At 42.4% G+C, this 20464-nt stretch overlaps 1 protein-coding gene across 2 annotated transcripts in view; it reads left to right on the forward strand.

Moving 5' to 3' along the window:
* The first annotated feature begins 818 nt into the window (after window positions 1–818).
* The window catches only part of tmem115 (transmembrane protein 115), a 36841-nt gene continuing 17195 nt past the window's right edge, over window positions 819–20464 (forward strand). The window contains exon 1 of one of the 2 annotated variants that reach the window (XM_073072603.1): window positions 819–2071. In XM_073072603.1, the coding sequence (XP_072928704.1) occupies window positions 1218–2071 (854 nt within the window). In that variant the 5' untranslated portion in view covers window positions 819–1217. The remainder of the gene's footprint in view (window positions 2072–20464) is intronic. The other variant, XM_073072601.1, reaches the window with a different exon arrangement.

Genomic DNA, 20464 nt, shown 5'->3' on the forward strand with positions numbered 1-20464 from the left:
ATTAAAGGAGGAGGGTGGTGTTACTAGTCAGGGAAATTGTCACAACTGTACTCCATCAGTACAGACTGGGGTTATGGGTGGAACTGAGAAATAAGAAAGGTTATTATTAGTGGGCCTATATTGTAGATCACCTGATAGTCCTAGCAACTTAGAGGCACAAATTTGTAAAGAGATCACAGACTGTTGCAAGAAATATAAGTATTTTATAGTAGGTAATTTTAACTTTCCACATTCTCACTGCCTGGGATGGGAACTGTACTTCCTTCAATCACAGGACTCTGCAGAGAGTGGTGTGGACAGCCCAGCACATCTGTAGTTGTGAACTTCCTACTATTCAGGACATTTACAAAGACAGGTGTGTAAAAAGGGCCGAAAGGTTCATTGGGGACCCGAGTCACCCCAACCACAAACTGCTCCAGCTACTACCATCAAGCTCTGGAACAGCTTCTTCCACCAGCCCATCAGACTGCTTAAGTCACACCAACACAGTTGTGTTTCTGTTATATTGTCTGTCCTAATGTACATACTATTATGTTACTATTAATTGCATATTGCACACTTAGACGGAGACGTAACGTAAACATTTTTACTCCCCGTGTACATGAAGGGTGTAACTAGTAAAGTCAGTTCAATTGAATTCAATGCACCCATGGTTACTAAGGAATATCAGTGCAAGGCCGAACGAAGGGCGAACACTGGTTTGATCGTCTCATGCGAGCGGAGCTGGGAGATGGACACTATCTGATGATGTCAATGCGGGGCAGTGTGAGCGAAGGACGCTGATCTGATGATGTCAATGCGTGGAGGAGTGAGGGAAGGACGCTGGTCTGATGATGTAAGTTCGGGGCAGAGAGCGAAAGTGAGGCTCTGGCTTAGGTGCTGCTGTCGTGCGGTGTGACCCGCCGTCACACCGGTCGGGGCCTCGGCATTTTGGTGTCAGGTTGGGGGCGGGTGCCGCCGGTTGTGCTAGGTGTGCAAAGTCACCACCACATGCCCAATATAGACGGTCCCTAACCCTCTCCGCACTGGACGGTGGCAGCTCTAGGCCCCGTTAACGCCTTTCCCGCATTGGTAAGCGTTGGGAGAAGCCCGAGGCTGAGCTGGTTGGCGGCGCAACCCCGACCCGCGGACAATTCGGTGTAGCTCATGCACGGCCCGGCTCCCCTGTCTCATCCGCCGCCGCTCTACAGTCCGTGAGGCGTTCACCATCCTCTGTCATGAAGCGATACCTGCCGGTGGCCCGGCAACACTTCCTGGCGGCGGCGGCCAGCACCAGCGTGGTGGTGAAGGCCCTGTGCGGCACGGTGCTGGCGCTCTACTGCCTCTCCTTCCTGATGGACACGGTACACGGTCTGGGAGTGACTCCTGGCTACCTCTTTCCCCCCAACTTCTGGCTTTGGACTTTGCTGACACACGCCGTGGTGGAGAGCCACATCTGGGACGTATGTATTGGTCTGGGGGCCGTGGTGGCAGCCGGTCGGCTCCTGGAACCTCTCTGGGGAGCACTAGAACTCCTAGTCTTCTTCGCCGTTGTCAACGTGTCGGTGGGAATTCTTGGAGGACTCTCTTATCTTCTGAACTACGTGGCGACTTTCAATCTGGATTACTTATTTACCGTGCGCATTCACGGGATGTCAAGTTTTCTTGGCGGAGTGTTGGTGGCCTTAAAACAGACCATGGGAGACACGGTGGTGCTCAAGGTGCCACAAGTGCGGATGAAAGATGTTCCAATGATGGGTTTGATACTTGTTGCGATTTTGCGTTTGACGACGTTGCTAAGTAGCTCTTTGCTGGCATCCTACGGGTATGGTGTACTGTCTAGCTGGGTTTACCTGCGCTTCTATCAAAAACATAGCCGAGGCCGAGGGGACATGTCTGACCATTTCGCGTTCGCCACCTTCTTTCCCGAAATCTTGCAGCCGCTCGTCTCGGTAGTGGCCAATGTGATTTACAGCGTGTTGGTGAAGATCAGAATATGCAAGAAGACGGTCAAGCGATACGATGTTGGAGCACCGTCATCCATTACGATAAGTCTGCCTGGCACCGACCCGCAGGATGCAGAACGGCGAAGGTACTGAATATTCCAACCAATTTTGATGTGTGTTTATCTCAGTTTATTGAAAATCTTTAATATTACATTGTGTAACTAAATTGAAACCAAGTGCATCTCTTGCGGTAGAGAGACAATGCAATTTGAATTCCATTATTACTACATACTTGTCATACTTAGTTTAAATGTTCATAGTCTATCAAAAAGCAACTGTTGGCAATTTCAAGTAAAGAAAAAAAACTAGAAACCCTCAGTTGGCCAACATCTGTGGATTGAGGGATTGATGATTTCTAATCAGAATTAGAAATTGAACATGTACCTGTTAAATTACCAATTTCACCAGGTCAGACATAAAATCATTGTCATTAACTTTCTCTATCTATTGATCATATCAAATTTCACTCCATATGTCAAACAGCTTCAAATTTACAACTTAAAATTAATTAGTGAAATTTCAACTTGTAAGAAGACTTGGAGCAGCATGGTTAGAATAAAGTATTGTAAGGACTGGAGCTGTGTACACAGGCTTTGGCACAAGGACATTTGCTTTCCTTGTATTTTGATGTGTTCACAGGGCCTAATTTCCAAAATTGCAGCTGGGGTAGGACTGGGGGGTGTAGTGAATTTTGATGAAATACCCTTAGACTTTCAAGGCAATAAAAGCAGACTAGTACAATGGGGAATCCATACTAAATGAAATTTAATGCGGCGAAGTTACATTTGGTAGAAAGAATGGGAAGAAACAATATTAAGTAGAGAACACAATACAGGAGCAGAGAGATGAATGCATTGCGGGAAGTTAAAAAGAGATCTTTGAGCCTAGTTATTAGTTGAGATAAAGAGTACAAAGGAGTTGCGATGTATTGTGCCACACTTAAGGGAAGATGGGAAGTCACTGGAAAAGATGCAGAAGTGGTTTTCTAAAAATTCCAGGATGAAGTTTTGGCCAGCTTTAGTCGGGGGATTGTGTTTGAGGTGTAAGGTAATGTTGCAGCTCTATAAAACCTTGGTCAGACCACACTTGGAACATTGTGTTCTGTTTTGGTTGTCTTATTATAGAAAGCATGTGGAACGTTTAGAGAGAGTGCAGAGATTTACAAGAATGCAGTCAGGATTTAAGAGCATGTCCCTGGTTGAGTGGGCTAGGGTGAGATGTGACCTGATAGAGGTGTACCAGATAGAGGCACAGGTGAAGTGGATAACCCAAGACTTTTTCCCCAGAGCAGAACTGGCTAAGATGTAGAGGCATAATTTTAAGGGGATTGTAGGAAAGTATGGGGGGATGTAAATTTTTTTTGTTGCATGGAACATGCTGCCATGGGTGGTGGTTGGTATGTGGATGATTACAAAAGTGGAAGTCTATGTAGGAGGGAAGGGTTAGATTGATGTTAGAGTAGGTTAAAGTTGGCATTATATATTGAACTGAAGGGCCTTTACTATACTGTAATGTTCTATGCTCTAGTAGTTATTCATATGCACTAAATCTTTATTTTGTGGAAACACTAGAGAAGCTGGCTGCACTCCTTGGAGCACCATCTAGGTCATGCTCTGTTCTCAGTGTTGCCATCAGGAAGGAGGTAACGGAGCCTCAGGACCCACACCTCCAAGTTCAGTAACAGCTAATACCCCATAACCATTAGGCTCTTGAACCAGAGGGATAACTTCGCTCACACCAACACTGAACTGATTGCACAGCCTGTGGACTCACTTTCAAGGATTCTACAACGCATTTTCTTGATATTTATTGCTTTTTCCTCCTCTTTTTGTATTTCCATTTTGTCTTTTGCACACTGGTTTTTTTGTCCATCTTGGTGGTTTTTCCATTGATTCTTTGTATTTACCTTGTATGCCATTTATATACTTTGATAATAAATTTACTTTGAGGTATTTAGAATCATAAGGGAATTGAAAGAGAACTGGTGAGTAGGAAACTAGTTTTAACAATGAAGAACAGTGGTGAGTCTAAAACAGACTTTGCTGATTATTTGTCTTTAAGAAAGAAGTGTTATTTTTTCATATTGGATGTTAGTGCTCTCCAGGCAGTGTGTTTCAAAACTGGAGTGGGTTGGGGGAAGAACAAGGTGGAAAATTTGCTAGTCTTTCACCTAGTGGGTGATCAATGTACATGTAAGCCCAAAAGAGAGATGTCTACTATTATTCCTCATATGCATTCCTCATACTCAAACGCATCTCTCTCATTTCCCGCACATCTGCCCTCACCCCATCAACCCGCCACCCCACTCGGGATAGGGTTCCCCTTGTCCTTACCTACCACCCCACCAGCCTCCAGGTCCAACATAGAATTCTCCGTAACTTCCGCCACCTCCAACGGGATCCCACTACCAAACATACTTTTCCCTCCCCCCCCTCCCCTTTCTGCTTTTCGCAGGGATCACTCCCTATGCGACTCCCTTGTCCACTCGTCCCCCCCATCCCTTCCCACCGATCTCCCTCCTGGCACTTATCCTTGTAAACGGAACAAGTGCTACACCTGCCCTTACACTTCCTCCCTCACCACCATTCAGGGCCCCAGACAGTCCTTCCAGGTAAGGCGACACTTCACCTGTGAGTCGGCTGCGTCCGGTGCTCCCGGTGTGGCCTTTTATATATTGGTGAGACCCGACTCAGACTGGGAGACCGTTTCGCGGAACACCTACGCTCGGTCCGCCAGAAAAAGCAGGATCTCCCAGTGGCCACACATTTTAATTCCACGTTCCATTCCCATTCTGATATGTCTATCCATGGCCGCCTCTATTGTCAAAATGAATCCAAACTCAGGTTGGAGGAACAACACCTTATATACCGGCTGGGTAGCCTCCAACCTGATGGCATGAATATTGACTTCTCCAACTTCCGTTAATGCCCCTCCTCCCCTTCTTACCCCATCCCTGACATATTTAGTTGTTTGCCTGTTCTCCATCTCCCTCTGGTGCTCCCCCCCCCTTTTCTTTCTCCTGAGGCCTCCCGTCCCATGATCCTTTCCCTTCTCCAGCTCTGTATCACTTTTGCCAATCACCTTTCCAGCTCTTAGCTTCATCCCACCCCCTCCTGTCTTCTATCATTTTGCATTTCACCCTCCCCCCCACTACTTTCAAATCTCTTACTATCTTTCCTTTTGGTTAGTCCTGACGCAGGGTCTCGGCCTGAAACGTCGACAGTGCTTCTCCTTATAGATGCTACCTGGCCTGCTGTGTTCTACCAGCATTTTGTGTGTGTTGTTATTATTCCACATGTTAGTTTCAAAGTTACTGTAGAGAAAATCCCAAAATCTTTAAAGAGAAAATTGTGAATATCAGTTGAATAATGAACTGGACACGTTTTAGGAAGAGAGCAAACCTCAGCAGGATTGGAAAGAGAAAGTCAACATTCTGGATCTGCACCCTTTCATCAGAACCTTGACCATCAGCTCTTTCCGTTGATGTTGCTTGATCTGAGTTTTTTCAGATTTCCAGCATGTTTTTGTTTTAGATTTTCAAAAAAGAAGTTGGTGTTCGTCAAATCTGATTTTGGTGGGTAGGGAACAAATTAGATGGATATTAGGGAAGTCCTTGTGAAGAATGACAAGCATGGATAGATTGATGGGTAGGTTAGCTGTTTTTCAAGGGTTTGGTGAAGCAAAGGGGTAAATATTATAGACCCTTTAATAGGGTCTATGGTCTTATAGCAGAAAGGAGCTGGGAGAAGAAATTAAGAGAAAGACAATAATTCTGTAATTACTATTCTAACTACCCTGAAAGGTAATGACATATGGAGCTTTTACAATGTGCATCTCTATTATTGCTCAGAATGTTATACCTTAACAAGGGTCAAGGCTCTAGTAGCAGAAATGAATAAAAAGATAATGAGAAAATTAAACTTGAGAGATCAATCACTGTATAATTAGGTGTAAACTAAAGTGTGAAAAGAACAGTCAGACATAAGTAATAGGAAAAAAGCCAGACTCTGAAAACATAATGAGGGAAATCCTCTCCAATACACAATGACAAGGATACTTTAAACTAACATTTAAAAATGAGCCCATACAAGGCCAGAATTAAATTTTCATTTATAAATGCCCTGTGAAATACATGAATCACTGCCATGAACTATTGCAGCAGTAATATGATACAACTTAGTGACTTATTGGGCTATTTTGGAGGGCAGTCATGGTCAATGGTTAGGTTTTTATGACAATGTGTCAGCTTTGCACTCAGTACCAGTAAGCAATATTTTTTTATTCCACATGACTTGGTTCGCTGAATTTAACATCCCCAGCTTTTATCATAGGATTTGATTTCATTCTCCTGATCAATTATCTGTCTGGCTTACTCGACTAATAAGATAGTCTTAAATGTTAAAATGTTGAATTTAGAATGATACATCAATTTTTTCAAAAACACTAAACTAGGGAGTTAGGGAGAAATGGCGTAATTCTGCAGGGCAAAGAAGGTCACAAGGACATGTTAATGAAATGGGCAGGTATGAAAAGCAGTGCCAGATCAAGTTTAATGTCAGAAAATGGAAGTGTTATATTGGCAAAATTATACTTCTAATGGTAGAAGAGGAATGCATATGATTAGAAGTGCAGGAGGCTTTGGGGATCAAGTTCACAAAATAGCTACAAAAAAGTTTTAGCTGAAGTAGTTCAGTTGTAATAGAGCAAACAAAATATTTTGCATTAAGTAATATTGAATTAAAATTATTGTAATCTTAGCAAACTACAACTTAAATACTTAGTAAAACTTTGGATTCTGCAGTATAAAATCATGTTGAAAGTGAATGTTAGCTGCACAGATTCACTGTGATTTGAGGAAGTAAATGAAAGTTGGACCTTTCAATGTTTGCAGAGGTAATGTTGTAGAACAGTTTTAAACATAGTGAAGTTGACTTCCAGTAGTGGGGAATACAATGTAAAATAGGGATACAAGATTAAATGCAAAAGACTGAAAGCTCAATTTCTCCAGCTTCCTGTTTTTACAGAAGCAATGAGCATGTCAACAATTAGTTGAGCAGCCGAGACACAAGGAGTAAATGGATTGAGACCACAGGATTATGATTCAGTGCTTGTAAGGAATAAATATCATCACAAAATTATTTTCCCAATTGGACGGGTACTTCATGACTGACAATGAAAGAGTCAACCCTGGTCCAGATTAGGTGCGGAAGAGCATACCTGAAGATCAACATGCGTACATAAAGACAGCAAGGTGACAGTCTGGTGCAGCTGCAGGTGATATCTGCTATGCATCAAATCAGCATATTGGATCAGTGATCTTGCAACCAGTGAGCTAGGTTGAAGCTCTGTCCTGCCACATCTCATCATGAACAGTGGACAATTCAACTACTAATGGCAGAAAGCGGCTCTGCTCTAAGGACATGCTCATGCTCAGCAACAACGTGGCCCAGCAATTGTCTGTGAAAATCAAGACTGAGGGATTCATTATCATCTTCGGTATGAAGTTTGATACCAAGAAATGGATGACTGTAGTCACTCATGTACAACAAAGAGTGAATTCAGATAACATCAGCTGTTTCTAAAGATAAGTCTTGCCTGATGTATCTGTTTTAATTCTTTGAAGAAATAACAAGCAGGGTAGACAAAGGAGAATCAGTGCATATTGTGCATTTGCATTTTCAAAACCCTTTGACAAGGTGCCACAGAAGGCTGCTAAACAACATAAGAGTTCATGGTATTACAGGGAAGATACTAGCATGCTCTAAGCAGTGGCTGATAGGCAGGAGGCAAAGAGTGGGAATAAAGGGAGCCTTTTCTGGTTGGCTTTTCTAGTGGTATTCCATAGGGGTCTGTGTTGGGACTGCCTTTTAATTTTTATGTCAGTGACTTGGATGATGGAATTGATGGCATTGTGATAAAGTTTGCAGATGATATGAAGATAGGTGGAGGGGCAGATAGTTTTGAGGAAGAGAGAGGCTACAGAAAGACCGGTTAGGAGAATGGGCAAAGAAATGGCAGATGAAATAGTGTTGGGAAGTGTATGGTCATGCACTTTGGTAAAAGAAAAAAAGTTTTGTTAATTAGTACATTGAAGTCCCAACGAGAGAGTGTGCAATACTTGATCTGCTATTAGGGAATGAAATAGAGCAAGTGACAGAAGTTTGTGTAGGGAATCATGTTGATCATAATGCCATCAATTTTGAAGTAAATATGGTAAAGGATAGGTCTGGTCTGCAGATTGAGATTCTAAATTGGAGAAAGGCCAATTTTGATGGTATCAGAAAGGACCTGGCAAATGTGTATAACACTTACATGCCCGGCTGGTATATGTCTAGGGGAAGATTACTTCACCCGCCAAATCGCGCCTCCTGTATACGTGGATGCTGTGAAATACATGCTAATACAAACTCACGCACACCAGGTACGTTTACAGAATACATTTTATAAATCTTACTAAAACTAAGTGATTAATAACGATACAATATATATGAAGGGAAAAAATACAGAAAAGGCACCAAAACTCATCAGAGTTCAGCCAATTAGTACACATCATTGGAGCTCAACCATCGATTCTTCCCACCATTCCGATCTTCTCTGACCTCCATGACCCAAGCACCTGGGACCACCCTCAGTGATCGACCAGCCGTGCCGCACCCATCCACCTTCCTCGCGGTCTCCTTCCCAACTCCCCAAAAGCCCGCACAATCACAGCTCACAGACCCACAAGAGAAAATAACATCTAACCCAATTGGTTAACAAATGAATACAATCCCTGTTATCAGTAACTTTAACCCAAGCAAGCTTTGAGAGTGCTCTGCAAGAAGAGTACTGTCACTAGTATGCATAACGAAGAAGCAGTTTTACTTTTAACAAACAAAGAAGCCATTTTGATTAACATATGCAGTACATGTGGATCAGGACAGGCTGCTTTCTGGCAAATGCATACTTGGTAAGTGGGAGGCCTTCAAAAGTGAAATTTTGAGAGTACAAAGTGCCTGTCAAAATAAAAGAAACAAATGATGTACTTATGAAGTATAAGAAATGCAAGAGAGCACCTAAGGAAAAAAATCAGGAGGGCTAAAAGAAGGCATAAAGTTGCCCGAGCAGATGAGGTGAAGGAGAATTCAATGGGATTCTGTGGATATGTTAAGAGCAAAAGATTTGCAAGGGACAAAGTTGGTCTTCTGTGGAAGATCAGAATGGTAGTTTGTGGGGAGCCAAAAGAGATGGGGAAATTTAAAATGGATTTCTTTCATTTTCATTTACTCAGGAGGCAGTCTTTAGAAATAAGGAAAAGCAGCAGCGAGGTTATGATTCCTATACAGATTGCAGAGGAAGGGATGTTTGCTGGTTTGAGGCAGGCTGTCCCTTGGACCCTGTTGGGAGGGAAGTGCAGAAATTGCAGGGCCCTTGCAGAGATATTTAAATCATCATGGACGACAGGTGAGGTACCAGAGGATAGCTAATGTTCTGTTATTTATTAAGGCTTTAAAAATAAACAAGGAAATTGTAGGCCAGTGAGCCTGACATAGTAGTGGGAAAGTTACTGGGATGTATTGCAAGTGACTGGATATGAGTATTTGGTTAGATAGGGGCTGATTAGGGATAGTCAGGATGGCTTTGTGCATGGTAGGTCGTGTCCAACCAATCTTGGAGTCTTTTTGTGGAAGTGTTTTATAGTCTTGCCAGGGAAGTTGAAGGCAAAGCAGTGGATATTGTCTATATGGCCTTTAATAAGCCCTTCAACAAAGTTCCACATGGGAGGTTGGTCAGGAAAGTTCAGTTTCTTGGATGAGGTAGTAAATTGGATTAGATACAGGTGTTCTCCCCCCCCCCACAAAGGTAGAGTGTTCCATGAAACCTTTCTTAAGCAGAAATGGCGTAAAGTGAAGAACCATTAATTTATATGGGAAAAATTTTTGTAAAAGCGAAAATCATCTGTAATGCGAAAACAGGTTACTAATGTAGGTCTTTTGTAAAAGCAAAGTGGCATAAAGCGAACATTTGTAAAGTGGGGGACGTCTGTGGGAGAAGTTGGAGAGTAATGGTTACCTCACTGACTGAAAGCCTATGACTAGTGGAGTGACACAGGGATCGGTGCTGGGTCCATTGTTTGTCATCTACTGCTCCGGATGATAATTTGGTTAACTGGATCAACAAATTTGCAGGTGAGGAAGACAATCAGAGAAAAATGGGCTGAAAAATTATCAGTGAAATTTAATGCAGACAAGTGGGAGGTGTTGTACTTTGAAAGGACCAACCAGGGTAGGTCTCGCATAATGAGTGGTAGAGCACTGGAGAATGTGGTAGAACAAAGGAATTTGGGAATACAGGTCCATTATTCATTGAAAGAGGCGGCACAGGTAGATAGGGTCGTAAAGAAAACTTTTGGCACATTGTCTTCTGTAAATCAAAGTATTGCATACAGAAGCTGGGATGTTGAAGTTATATAACCATATAACAATTACAGCATGGAAACAAGCCATCTTGGCCCTTCTAGTCCGTGCCGAATGCTTACTCTCACCTAGTCCCACTGACCCGCACTCAGCCCATAACCCTCCATTCCTTTCCTGTCCATATATCTATCCAATTTTACTTTAAATAACAATACCGAACTTGCCTCTACCACTTCTATTGGAAGCTCATTCCACACAGCTACCACTCTCTAAGTAAAGAAATTCCCCCTCATGTTACCCTTAAACTTTTGCCCCCTAACTCTCAACTCATGTCCTCTTGTTTGAATCTCCCCTACTCTCAATGGAAAAAGCCTATCCATGTCAACTCTATCTATCCCACTTATAATTTTAAATACCTCTATCAAGTCCCCCTCAACCTTCTATGCTCCAAAGAATAAAGACCTAACTTGTTCAATCTTTCCCTGTAACTTAGGTGCTGAAACCCAGGTAGCATTCTACTAAATCTTCTCTGTACTCTCTCTATTTTATTGACATCTTTCGTATAATTTGGTGACCAGAACTGTACACAATACTCCAAATTCAGCCTTACCAATGCCTTGTACAATTTTAACATTAGATACCAACTGCTATACTCAATGCTCTGATTTATAAAGGCCAACATACCAAAAGCTTCCTTCACCACCTTATCCACATGAGATTCCACCTTCAGGGAACTATGCACCATTATTCCTAGATCACTCTGTTCTACTGCATTCTTGAATGCCCTACCATTCACCATGTATGTCCTATATGGATCATTCCTTCCAAAATGTAGCATCTCACACTTATCAGCAATAAACTCCATCTGCCATCGTTCAGCCCACTCTTCTAACTGGCCTAAATCTCTCTGCAAGCTTTGAAAACCTACTTCATTATCCACAACGCTACCTATCTTAGTAACATTTGCATACTCACTAATCCAATTTACCACCCCATCATCCAGATCATTAATGCATATGACAAACAACATTGGACCCAGTACAGATCCCTGAGGCACACCACTAGTCACCGGCCTCCAACCTGACAAACAGTTATCCACCACTACTCTCTGGCATCTCCCATCCAGCCACTGTTGAATCCATTTTACTACTTCAATATTAATACCTAACGATTGAACCTTCCTAACTAACCTTCCGTGTGGAACCTTGTCAAAGGCCTTACTGAAGTCCATATAGACAGCATAACTCAATTATGCTGAGTTATAAGGAAAGATTGAGTAGGTTAGGACTTCATTCCTTGAAATGTAGAAGATTGAGAGGAGGTTTGATTGAGGTATACAAAATTATTAAGGGTATAGATAGGGTAAATGCAAACAGGCTTTTTCCATTGAGATTGTGTGGGACTCTACTGCAGGTAATGGGTTAATGGTGAAAAGTGAAAAGTTTAAGGGGAACTTGAGGAGAAACTTCAGAGGGTCATGAGTGTGGATCAAACTGAAATCGCAAGTGGTGCATGTGAGCTCGATTTCAGTGTTTAACACAGGTTTGGATAGGTACATGGATGGTGGGGGTATGGATGGCTATGGTCTGAGTGCAGGTCAGTAGGATTAGGCAGTTAATGGTTTGACATGGGCTGAAGGTCCTGTTTTTGTGCTGCACTTTGCTATCATTATGTAGCCCATAGTACTAATAGTAACTAGCCTGATAAGTATTTGCTGTGTATTCCATTTTCATTTTGGATTTTAACATCTGCAGTTTTAATTTCCATTTTAACTATAGGCATATTAAATGGATTTGAAGGCAACAGAACATTAAGTGTATAAGCATTAGTTACAGCACATTTATGAATAATTTTAAAATGGCCAAAAATTTGAAATTTCATATGCCCAAGCAATCCATCTCAGTCAAATCAAGCCACACAGAGCTGAAGTATTAAAGTGAAAGTCAGAGGTGTCAAACTTTTAGTGTTATAGCTGAAGCCTCCAGCTATTTCTATTCACCGTTCCAGGTGGCCAGTGCAAAACAGGTAGATAACTGCTCGGAGGGAATAGTCGTGAGAGTAGAAAAATGTAAATTTTCATCTTTCGAAACGGCGTTCAAGATGTGTATACATAGCTGAATCACAAGAAATTTGATAAAACCTAAAACCTGTATTCTGACTGATTTTCAAGTTCCAGGGACCAGTTTAAACTGTTAGCAAGGCAATTTTTACAAGGATATAGTACTGAAAGGTACTGAATCTATGGAACAGATTAATTGGATTGCTAGTAAAAATAAACCTCGAAGCTGGTGCAGTGAGAGGGAAGAAAGTTAGAACTATATATAACCATATAACAATTACAGCACGGAAACAGGCCATCTCGGCCCTTCTAGTCCGTGCCGAATGCTTACTCTCACCTAGTCTCAGCGACCTGCACTCAGCCCATAACCCTCCATTCCTTTCCTGTCCATATACCTATCCAATTTTTTTTTAAATGACAAAATTGAACCTGCCTCTACCACTTCTACTGGAAGCTTGTTCCACACAGCTACCACTCTCTGAGTAAAGAAGTTCCCCCTCATGTTACCCCTGAACTTTTGCCCCTTAACTCTCAACTCATGTCCTCTTGTTTGAATCTCCCCTACTCTCAATGGAAAAAGCCTATCCACATCAACTCTATCTATCCCCCTCATAATTTTAAATACTTCTATCAAGTCCCCACTCAACCTTCTACGCTCCAAAGAATAAAGACCTAACTTGTTCAACCTTTCTCTGTAACTTAGGTGCTGAAACCCAAGTAACATCTTTCCTATAATTTGGTGACCAGAACTGTACACAGTACTCCAAATTTGGCCTCACCAATGCCTTGTACAATTTTAACATTACATCCCAACTCCTATACTCTGATTTATAAAGGCCAGCATACCAAAAGCTTTCTTCACCACCCTATCCACATGAGATTCCACCTTCAGGGAACTATCAACCATTATTCCTAGATCGTTCTGTGCTACTGCATTCCTCAATGCCCTACCATTTAGCATCTATGTCCTATTTTGATTAGTCCTACCAAACTCTAGCGCCTCACATTTATCAGTGTTAAACTCCATCTGCCATCTTTAAGCCCACTCTTCTAACTGGCCTAAATCTCTCTGCAAGCTTTGAAAACCTACTTCATTATCCACAACGCCACCTACCTTAGTATCATCCGCATACTCACTAATCCACCCCATCATCCAGATCATTAATGTATATGACAAACAACATTGGACCCAGTACAGATCCCTGAGGCACATCACTAGTCACCAGCCTCCAACCTGACAAATCTCCCAACCAGCCACTGTTGAATCCATTTTACTAATTCAATATTAATACCTAACGATTGAACCTTCCTAACTAACCTTCCATGTGGAACCTTGTCAATGACCTTACTGAAGTCCGTATAGACAACATCCACTGCTTTACCCTCGTCAACTTTCCTAGTAACCTCTTCAAAAAATTCAATAAGATTTGTCAAACATAAACTTCCACTCACAAATCCATGTTGACTGTTCCTAATCAGACCCTGTCTATCCAGATAATTATATATACCATCTCTAAGTGTACTTTCCAGTAATTTACCTGCCACTGACGTCAAACCTACAGGCCAATAATTGTTAGGTTTACTCTTAGAACCCTTTTTAAACAATGGAACCGCATGAGCAATACGCCAATCCTCTGGCAGCATCCCCGTTTCTAATGACATTTGAAGAAATTCTGTCAGAGCCCCTGCTGTTTCTACACTAACTTCCCTCAAGGTCCTAGGGAATATCCTGTCAGGACCCGGAGATTTATCCACTTTTATATTCTTTAAAAGCACCAGTACTTCCTCCTCTTTAATCATCATAGTTTCCATAATTACCCTAGTTGTTTCCCTTACCTTACACAATTCAATATCCTTCTCCTTAGTGAATACCGAAGAAAAGAGATTGTTCAAAATCTCCCCCTTCTCTTTTGGATCCACACTAGCTATCCTTTCTGATTCACTAAGGGACCAATTTTATCCCTCACTATTCTTTTGCTATTAATATAACTGTAGAAACCCTTTGGATTTATTTTCACCTTACTTGCCAAAGCAACCTCATATCTTTTAGTTTTTCTAATTTCTTCAGATGCTTTTTACATTCTTAATATTCCTCGAGCACCTCATTTACTCCATGCTGCCTATATTTATTGTAGATCTCTCTCTTTTTCCGAACCAAGTTTCCAATATCCCTTTAAAACCATGGCTCCCTCAAATTTTTAACCTTTCCTTTCAACCTAACAGGAACATAAAGATTCTGTACCCTCAAAATTTCACCTTTAAATGACCTCCATTTTGCTATTACATCCTTCCCATAAAACAAATTGTCCCAATCCACTCCTTCTAAATCCTTTTGCATCTCCTCAAAGTTAGCCTTTCTCCAATCAAAAATCTCAACCCTGGGGTCCAGTCCTATTCTTCATAATTATATTGAAATTAATGGCATTGTGATCACCGGACCCAAATGCTCCCCAACACATACCTCTGGCACTTGACCTATCTCATTCCCTAACAGGAGATCCAACACTACCCCTTTTCTAGTTGATAACTCTATGTATTGCTGCAAAAACTATCCTGCACACATTTTACAAACTCCAAACCATCCAGCCCTTTTACAGAATGGGCTTCCCAATCTATGTGTGGAAAATTAAAATCTCCCACAATCAAACCTTGTGCTTACTGCAAATATCTGCTATCTCCTTACAAATTTGCTCCTCTAACTCTTGCTCCCCATTAGGTGGTCTATAACACACCCCTATAAGTGTTACTACACCTTTCCCATTCCTCAATTCCATCCAAATAGTCTCCCTAGATGAGCCCTCTAATCTATCCTGCCAAAGCACCGCTGTAATATTTTCTCTGACAAGCAATGCAACACCTCCCCCTCTGCCCCTGTGGTTCTATCACACTTGAAGCAATGAAATCCAGTAATATTTAGTTGCCAAACACACCCCTCCTGCAACCATGTTTCACTAATCGCTACAGCATCATTTCCAGGTATCAATCCATGCTCTAATCTCATCCACCTTTCTTACAATGCTCCTAGCATTAAAATAAATGCATTTAAGAAATTCTCCACCTCTTACTCTCTTGTTTATCCCTAATGGTGCAAACAACTTTACTACTTTTTCTTCCTTCTCCCCTACATCTTCAGTCTGAGCTCTCCCCTTCTCTATCACCTGCCTATCCTCCCTCTCACACTGTCTACAAGCTTTCTCTATTTGTGAACTAACCTCCTCTCTCCTAGTCTCTTCAATTTGATTCCCACCTCCAACCATTCTAGCTTAAAGTCTCCCCAGTAGCCTTAGCAAATCTCCCCACCAGGATATTGGTCCCCCTAGGATTCAAGTGTAACCTGTCCTTTTTGTACAGGTCACACCTGCCCCAAAAGAGGTCCCAATGATCCAGAAACTTGAATCCCTGCCCTCCAATCCCTCAGCCACGGATTTATCCTCCACCTCATTCTATTCCTATTCTCACTGTCGCGTGGCACAGGCAGTAATCCCGAGATTACTACCTTTGAGATCCTGCTTTTCATCTTCCTTCCTAACTCCCTGTAGTCTTCTTTTAGGATCTCTTCCCTTTTTCTACCTATGTCATTGGTACCAATATGTACCACGACCTCTGGCTGTTCTCCCTCCCACCACAGGATATCTTGGACGCAATCAGAAACATCCCGGACCCTGGCACCTGGGAGGCAAACTACCATTGAGTTTCTTTCCTGCATCCACAGAATCGCCTGTCTGAACCCCTGACTATGGAGTCCCCTATCACTACTGCCTTCCTCTTCCTTTCCCTACCCTTCTGAGCCACAGGGCCAGACTGTGCCAGAGGCATGGCCACTGTCGCTTCCCCCAGGTGGGCTGTCCCTCCCAACAGTACTCAAACAGGAGTACTTATTGTCAAGGGGTACAGCCATAGGGGTACTCTCTGGTACCTGACTCTTCCCCTTCCCTCTGCTGACTGTAACCCATTTCTCTGTCACCTGTGGCCCCGGAGAGACCACCTGTCTGTAACTCCTCTCCATCACCTCCTCACTCTCCCTGACCAAATGAAGGTCATCAAGCTGCATCTTCAGTTCCCTAACATGGTCCCTTTGGAGTTGCATCTCGATGCACTGGGTGCAGATGTGGCTGTCCAGAACACCAGGAAACTCCAGGACCTCCCACATCTGACACCGACCACGGAAAACCAGCCTCACACACATACTACTTCCTCTTGCAATCAACAACTGCCTCACCTCGCCCTGTTACCACCGAAGCCCGTTGAGCCAAAGCCCTTTCACTCTGCTGCCTCTCACTCCACTGTCCGCTGGATATGGTTGCCTTTTTAAACTGTTCACGCTCAACCGGCTAACATCATGCGCCTGCGCAGTCTGGCCTCTCTCTTCCCCCGAGAACTCAATGTCTTCCAGCTGGAAATCCTTAGGTGCTCTCCAGCTGCCTTCTTGTTCCGAATCTTTTCATGTGGATTCCAAGATGCCGATGCTTTCCTAATTGCCTTCAGTTCACATGGCAGCTCCAAAGAATGTGTGGCTGTAAAACTTATCTTCTCTATTACCTTTCCTTGATCTTTCTAACAAAGTGCATCACTTCACACAGCCTCTAAATTTCAACTGTCATGCCTCTATGCATTCTACTAAAGTCTTGCAGTCTGGTTTATTCCTCCCATTTCCAAACTTTGCATCATCCACAAATTGAGATTTAGCTATGCATGCCTTGATCCAAGTTAGTTTTTACTGAAAACGACTGACCTACTCATGACGTTAAGGTACACGAGATGCAACAAGATCGAAAGATCGACCGTAAAGTACTTTAACAAGTGATCAAGACTGCACAGAATATCATCAGGATGCAACTACCAGATTGAAAACCACCTATATCCGCACTGCCGGGCTCACAGTATCGTGATAGACTTATCCCACCCTACTAATCACTTGTTCAGTCTCCAGTCATCCAGCAGGAGATGGAGAAACATCTCTGCATGGACCTCCAGACTGAAAAACAGTTTTTTTTCCCCAGGGCTGTCATGCAACTGAACAATGGCACGCCCCCTTTCTCCCCCCCCCCCCCCCCCCCCACCACTGCTTACCATCACCCATAGTCCAAAGGCACAGTGCAATACATGGGCATGTGCAATATTTAGGTTTAGATATCAGAGCTCTTAGTATTTTTTAAATTTCAGCTTTAATTCTTGATACTATTTTGTATTTTTTTGACGGGCATGTGCAATACTTAAATGGGCAGCCACTTTTAATTGTAGAGTTGTTTGTTTTTAATTCAGTTGTAACTTAGATGTCACTCTAAATAACTCAGACATTATTTTAAATGTAGTCACTACGTTTTTGGTAATTGAATTGCCAGTATATGTTTTGCACTGAATGGAGTAGCACTGCAATTTTGTTATCTTGAGCATCGACAATAAAGCTCTAACTAATGAACTAATTTACATGCACTTTGACAGATGGGTTGTTTAGAGATAACACTGCTTTATGCATGGAAGATTGTGTTTACAAGTTTGTTTTTTTTGTTGTTGTAGTAATAACCAAAAAGAACGATGAGTGCTGAATGTTAAGTATAATCTATAAGACCTTTTTAAAGTTCTTCACAGCCATGTGTGGTAACAAATTCCACGGATTCACCACTCTCTGGCTAAAGAAATTCATCCTCATCTCCATTCTAAAGGGGCACCCCTCTATTCTGAGTATGTTCTCTGGTATATTCTGGTCTTTGACTACCCCACCATAGGAAATATCCTCTCCACATCTACTCTTTCAAGGCCTTTCAACATTCATTAAGGTTCAATAAAGTCACCTCTCATTCTTCTAAATTCCAGTGAATACAGGCCCAGAGCCAGCTACTACACTTCATATGATTAGCCTTTTAATCCCAAAATCATTTTCGTGAACTTTCCTTGAAACCTCTCCAGTCCCAAAGCTGTTTGCTATATTCCAAATGAGGCCACACCAGTGCTTTATAAAGCCTCAACATTACATCCTTGTTTTATATTCTAGTCCTCTTGCAATGAATGTGATCATTGCAATTGCCTTCTTCACCACACAACTCAACCTGCAAATTAACCTTCAGGGAATCCTGCACAAGGACTCGCAAGTCCCTTTGCACTTCAGATTTTTGAATTTTCTTTCCATTTAGAAAATAGTCTATGCTTTTATTTCTACTAAAGTGCATGATCATGTACTTCTCAACACTGTATATCATTGCTGTTTCTTTGCCCATTCTCATAATCTGTCTAAATCCTTCAGTAGCCTCTTTACTTCCTCAAAACTACCTGCCCTTCCACCCATATTCTATCATTTCCTTCATCCAAGTCATTGACATAAAAAGTGAAAAGCGGTCCCAACACAGACCCCTATGGAATACCACTAGAAAGGTCAACCAAAAAGGCTCCCTTTATTCCCAATCTTTGCCTCCTGCCAACGAGCCACTGCTTTATCTTTCCTGTAAATTCCTTAACTTGTTAAGCAGCCTCATGCATGGCACCTTGTCAAAGGCCCTCTGAAAATCCAAGTATACAACATCCCTTTCTTTTGCCTCTCACCCTTCTTGAACAGTAGAGTGACATTTACAGTTTTCCATTCCTCCAGAGCTATTCCAGAATCTAGTGAGTCTTGAAAGATCATTACTAATACCTCCACAATCTCTTCAGCCACCTCTTTCAGGACCCTGGGGTGTATACCATCTGATCCAGGTGACTTAGCTACCTTCAGACCTTTCAATTTCCCAAGAATGTCACTGACCTGACACCCTCAAACTCTGGCATGCTGCTAGTGTCTTCCATGGTAAAGGGTAATGTAAAATACTTAATCAATTCATCCACTCTTTCTTTCTCCCCCATTGCTACTTTTCCAGTGGTCCAATATCCACTGTCACCTCTCTTTTACAGTTTATGTATCTGAAGAAACTTCTGGTGTCCTCTTTGGTCATCTTAAACTTTGTATTCTGTCTTTTCCTCCTTTATGACTTTTAGTTTCCTTCTGTTGATTTTTTTTTTTAAGAACTTCCCAATCCTCTAACTTCCCACTAATTTTTTGCTCTATTGTATGTTGCCTCTTTGGCTTTTATGTTGGCTTTGACTTCTCTTGTTAGCCACGGTTGTGTCTTCTTGCCTTTAGAAAACTGCTTCCTCTTTGGGATAGTTAGGGAGTCAGATAGGCGATTCTGTGGATGCAGTCAGGAGACCTGGATTGTAGTTTGCCTCCCTGGTGCCAGGGTCCAGGATGTTTCTGATCATGTCCAAGATATCCTGAAGTGGGAGAGTGAGGACCCAGAGGTCGTGGTACAATGACATAGGTAGGAAAAGGGAAGAGGTCCTGAAAGGAGAATATAGGGAGTTAGGAAGGGAGTTGAGAAGAAGGACTGCAAAGGAGGTAATCTGGGGATTACTGCCTGTGCCACGCGACAGTGAGAGTAGGAATGGAATGAGGTGGAGGATAAATGTGTGGCTGAGGGATTGGAGCAGGGGATAGGGATTCAAGTTTCTGGATCATTGGGATCTCTTTTGGGGCAGGTGTGACCTGTACAAAAAGAACGAGTTGCACTTGAATCCTAGGGGGACCAATATCCTGGCGGGTAGATTTGCTAAGGCTACTGGGGAGACTTTAAACTAGAATGGTTGCAGGGTGGGAATCAAATTGAAGAGACTAGGAGAGAGGAGGTTAGATCAAAAATAGAGAAAGCTAGTAGTCAGTGTGCGAGGGAGGATAGGCAGGTGATAGAGAAGGGGAGCGCTCAGACTGAAGATGTAGGGGAGAAGGAAGAAAAAGATAATAAAGTTGTTTGCACCGTTAGGGATAAACAGATTAAGAGGTGGAGAATTTTTTAAATGCATCTATTTTAGTGCTAGGAGCATTGTAAGAAAGGTGGATGAGCGTAGAGCATGGACTGATACCTGGAAATATGATGTAGCTATTAGTGAAACATAGTTGCAGGAGGGCTGTAATTGGCAACTAAATATTCCTGGATTTTGTTGCTTCAGGTGTGATAGAATCGGAGGGGCAAGAGGGGGAGGTGTTGCATTGCTTGTCA

The sequence above is a fragment of the Hemitrygon akajei genome, chromosome 19, assembly GCF_048418815.1.
Source record: "Hemitrygon akajei chromosome 19, sHemAka1.3, whole genome shotgun sequence".
NCBI classification, from domain to species: Eukaryota; Metazoa; Chordata; class Chondrichthyes; order Myliobatiformes; family Dasyatidae; genus Hemitrygon; species Hemitrygon akajei.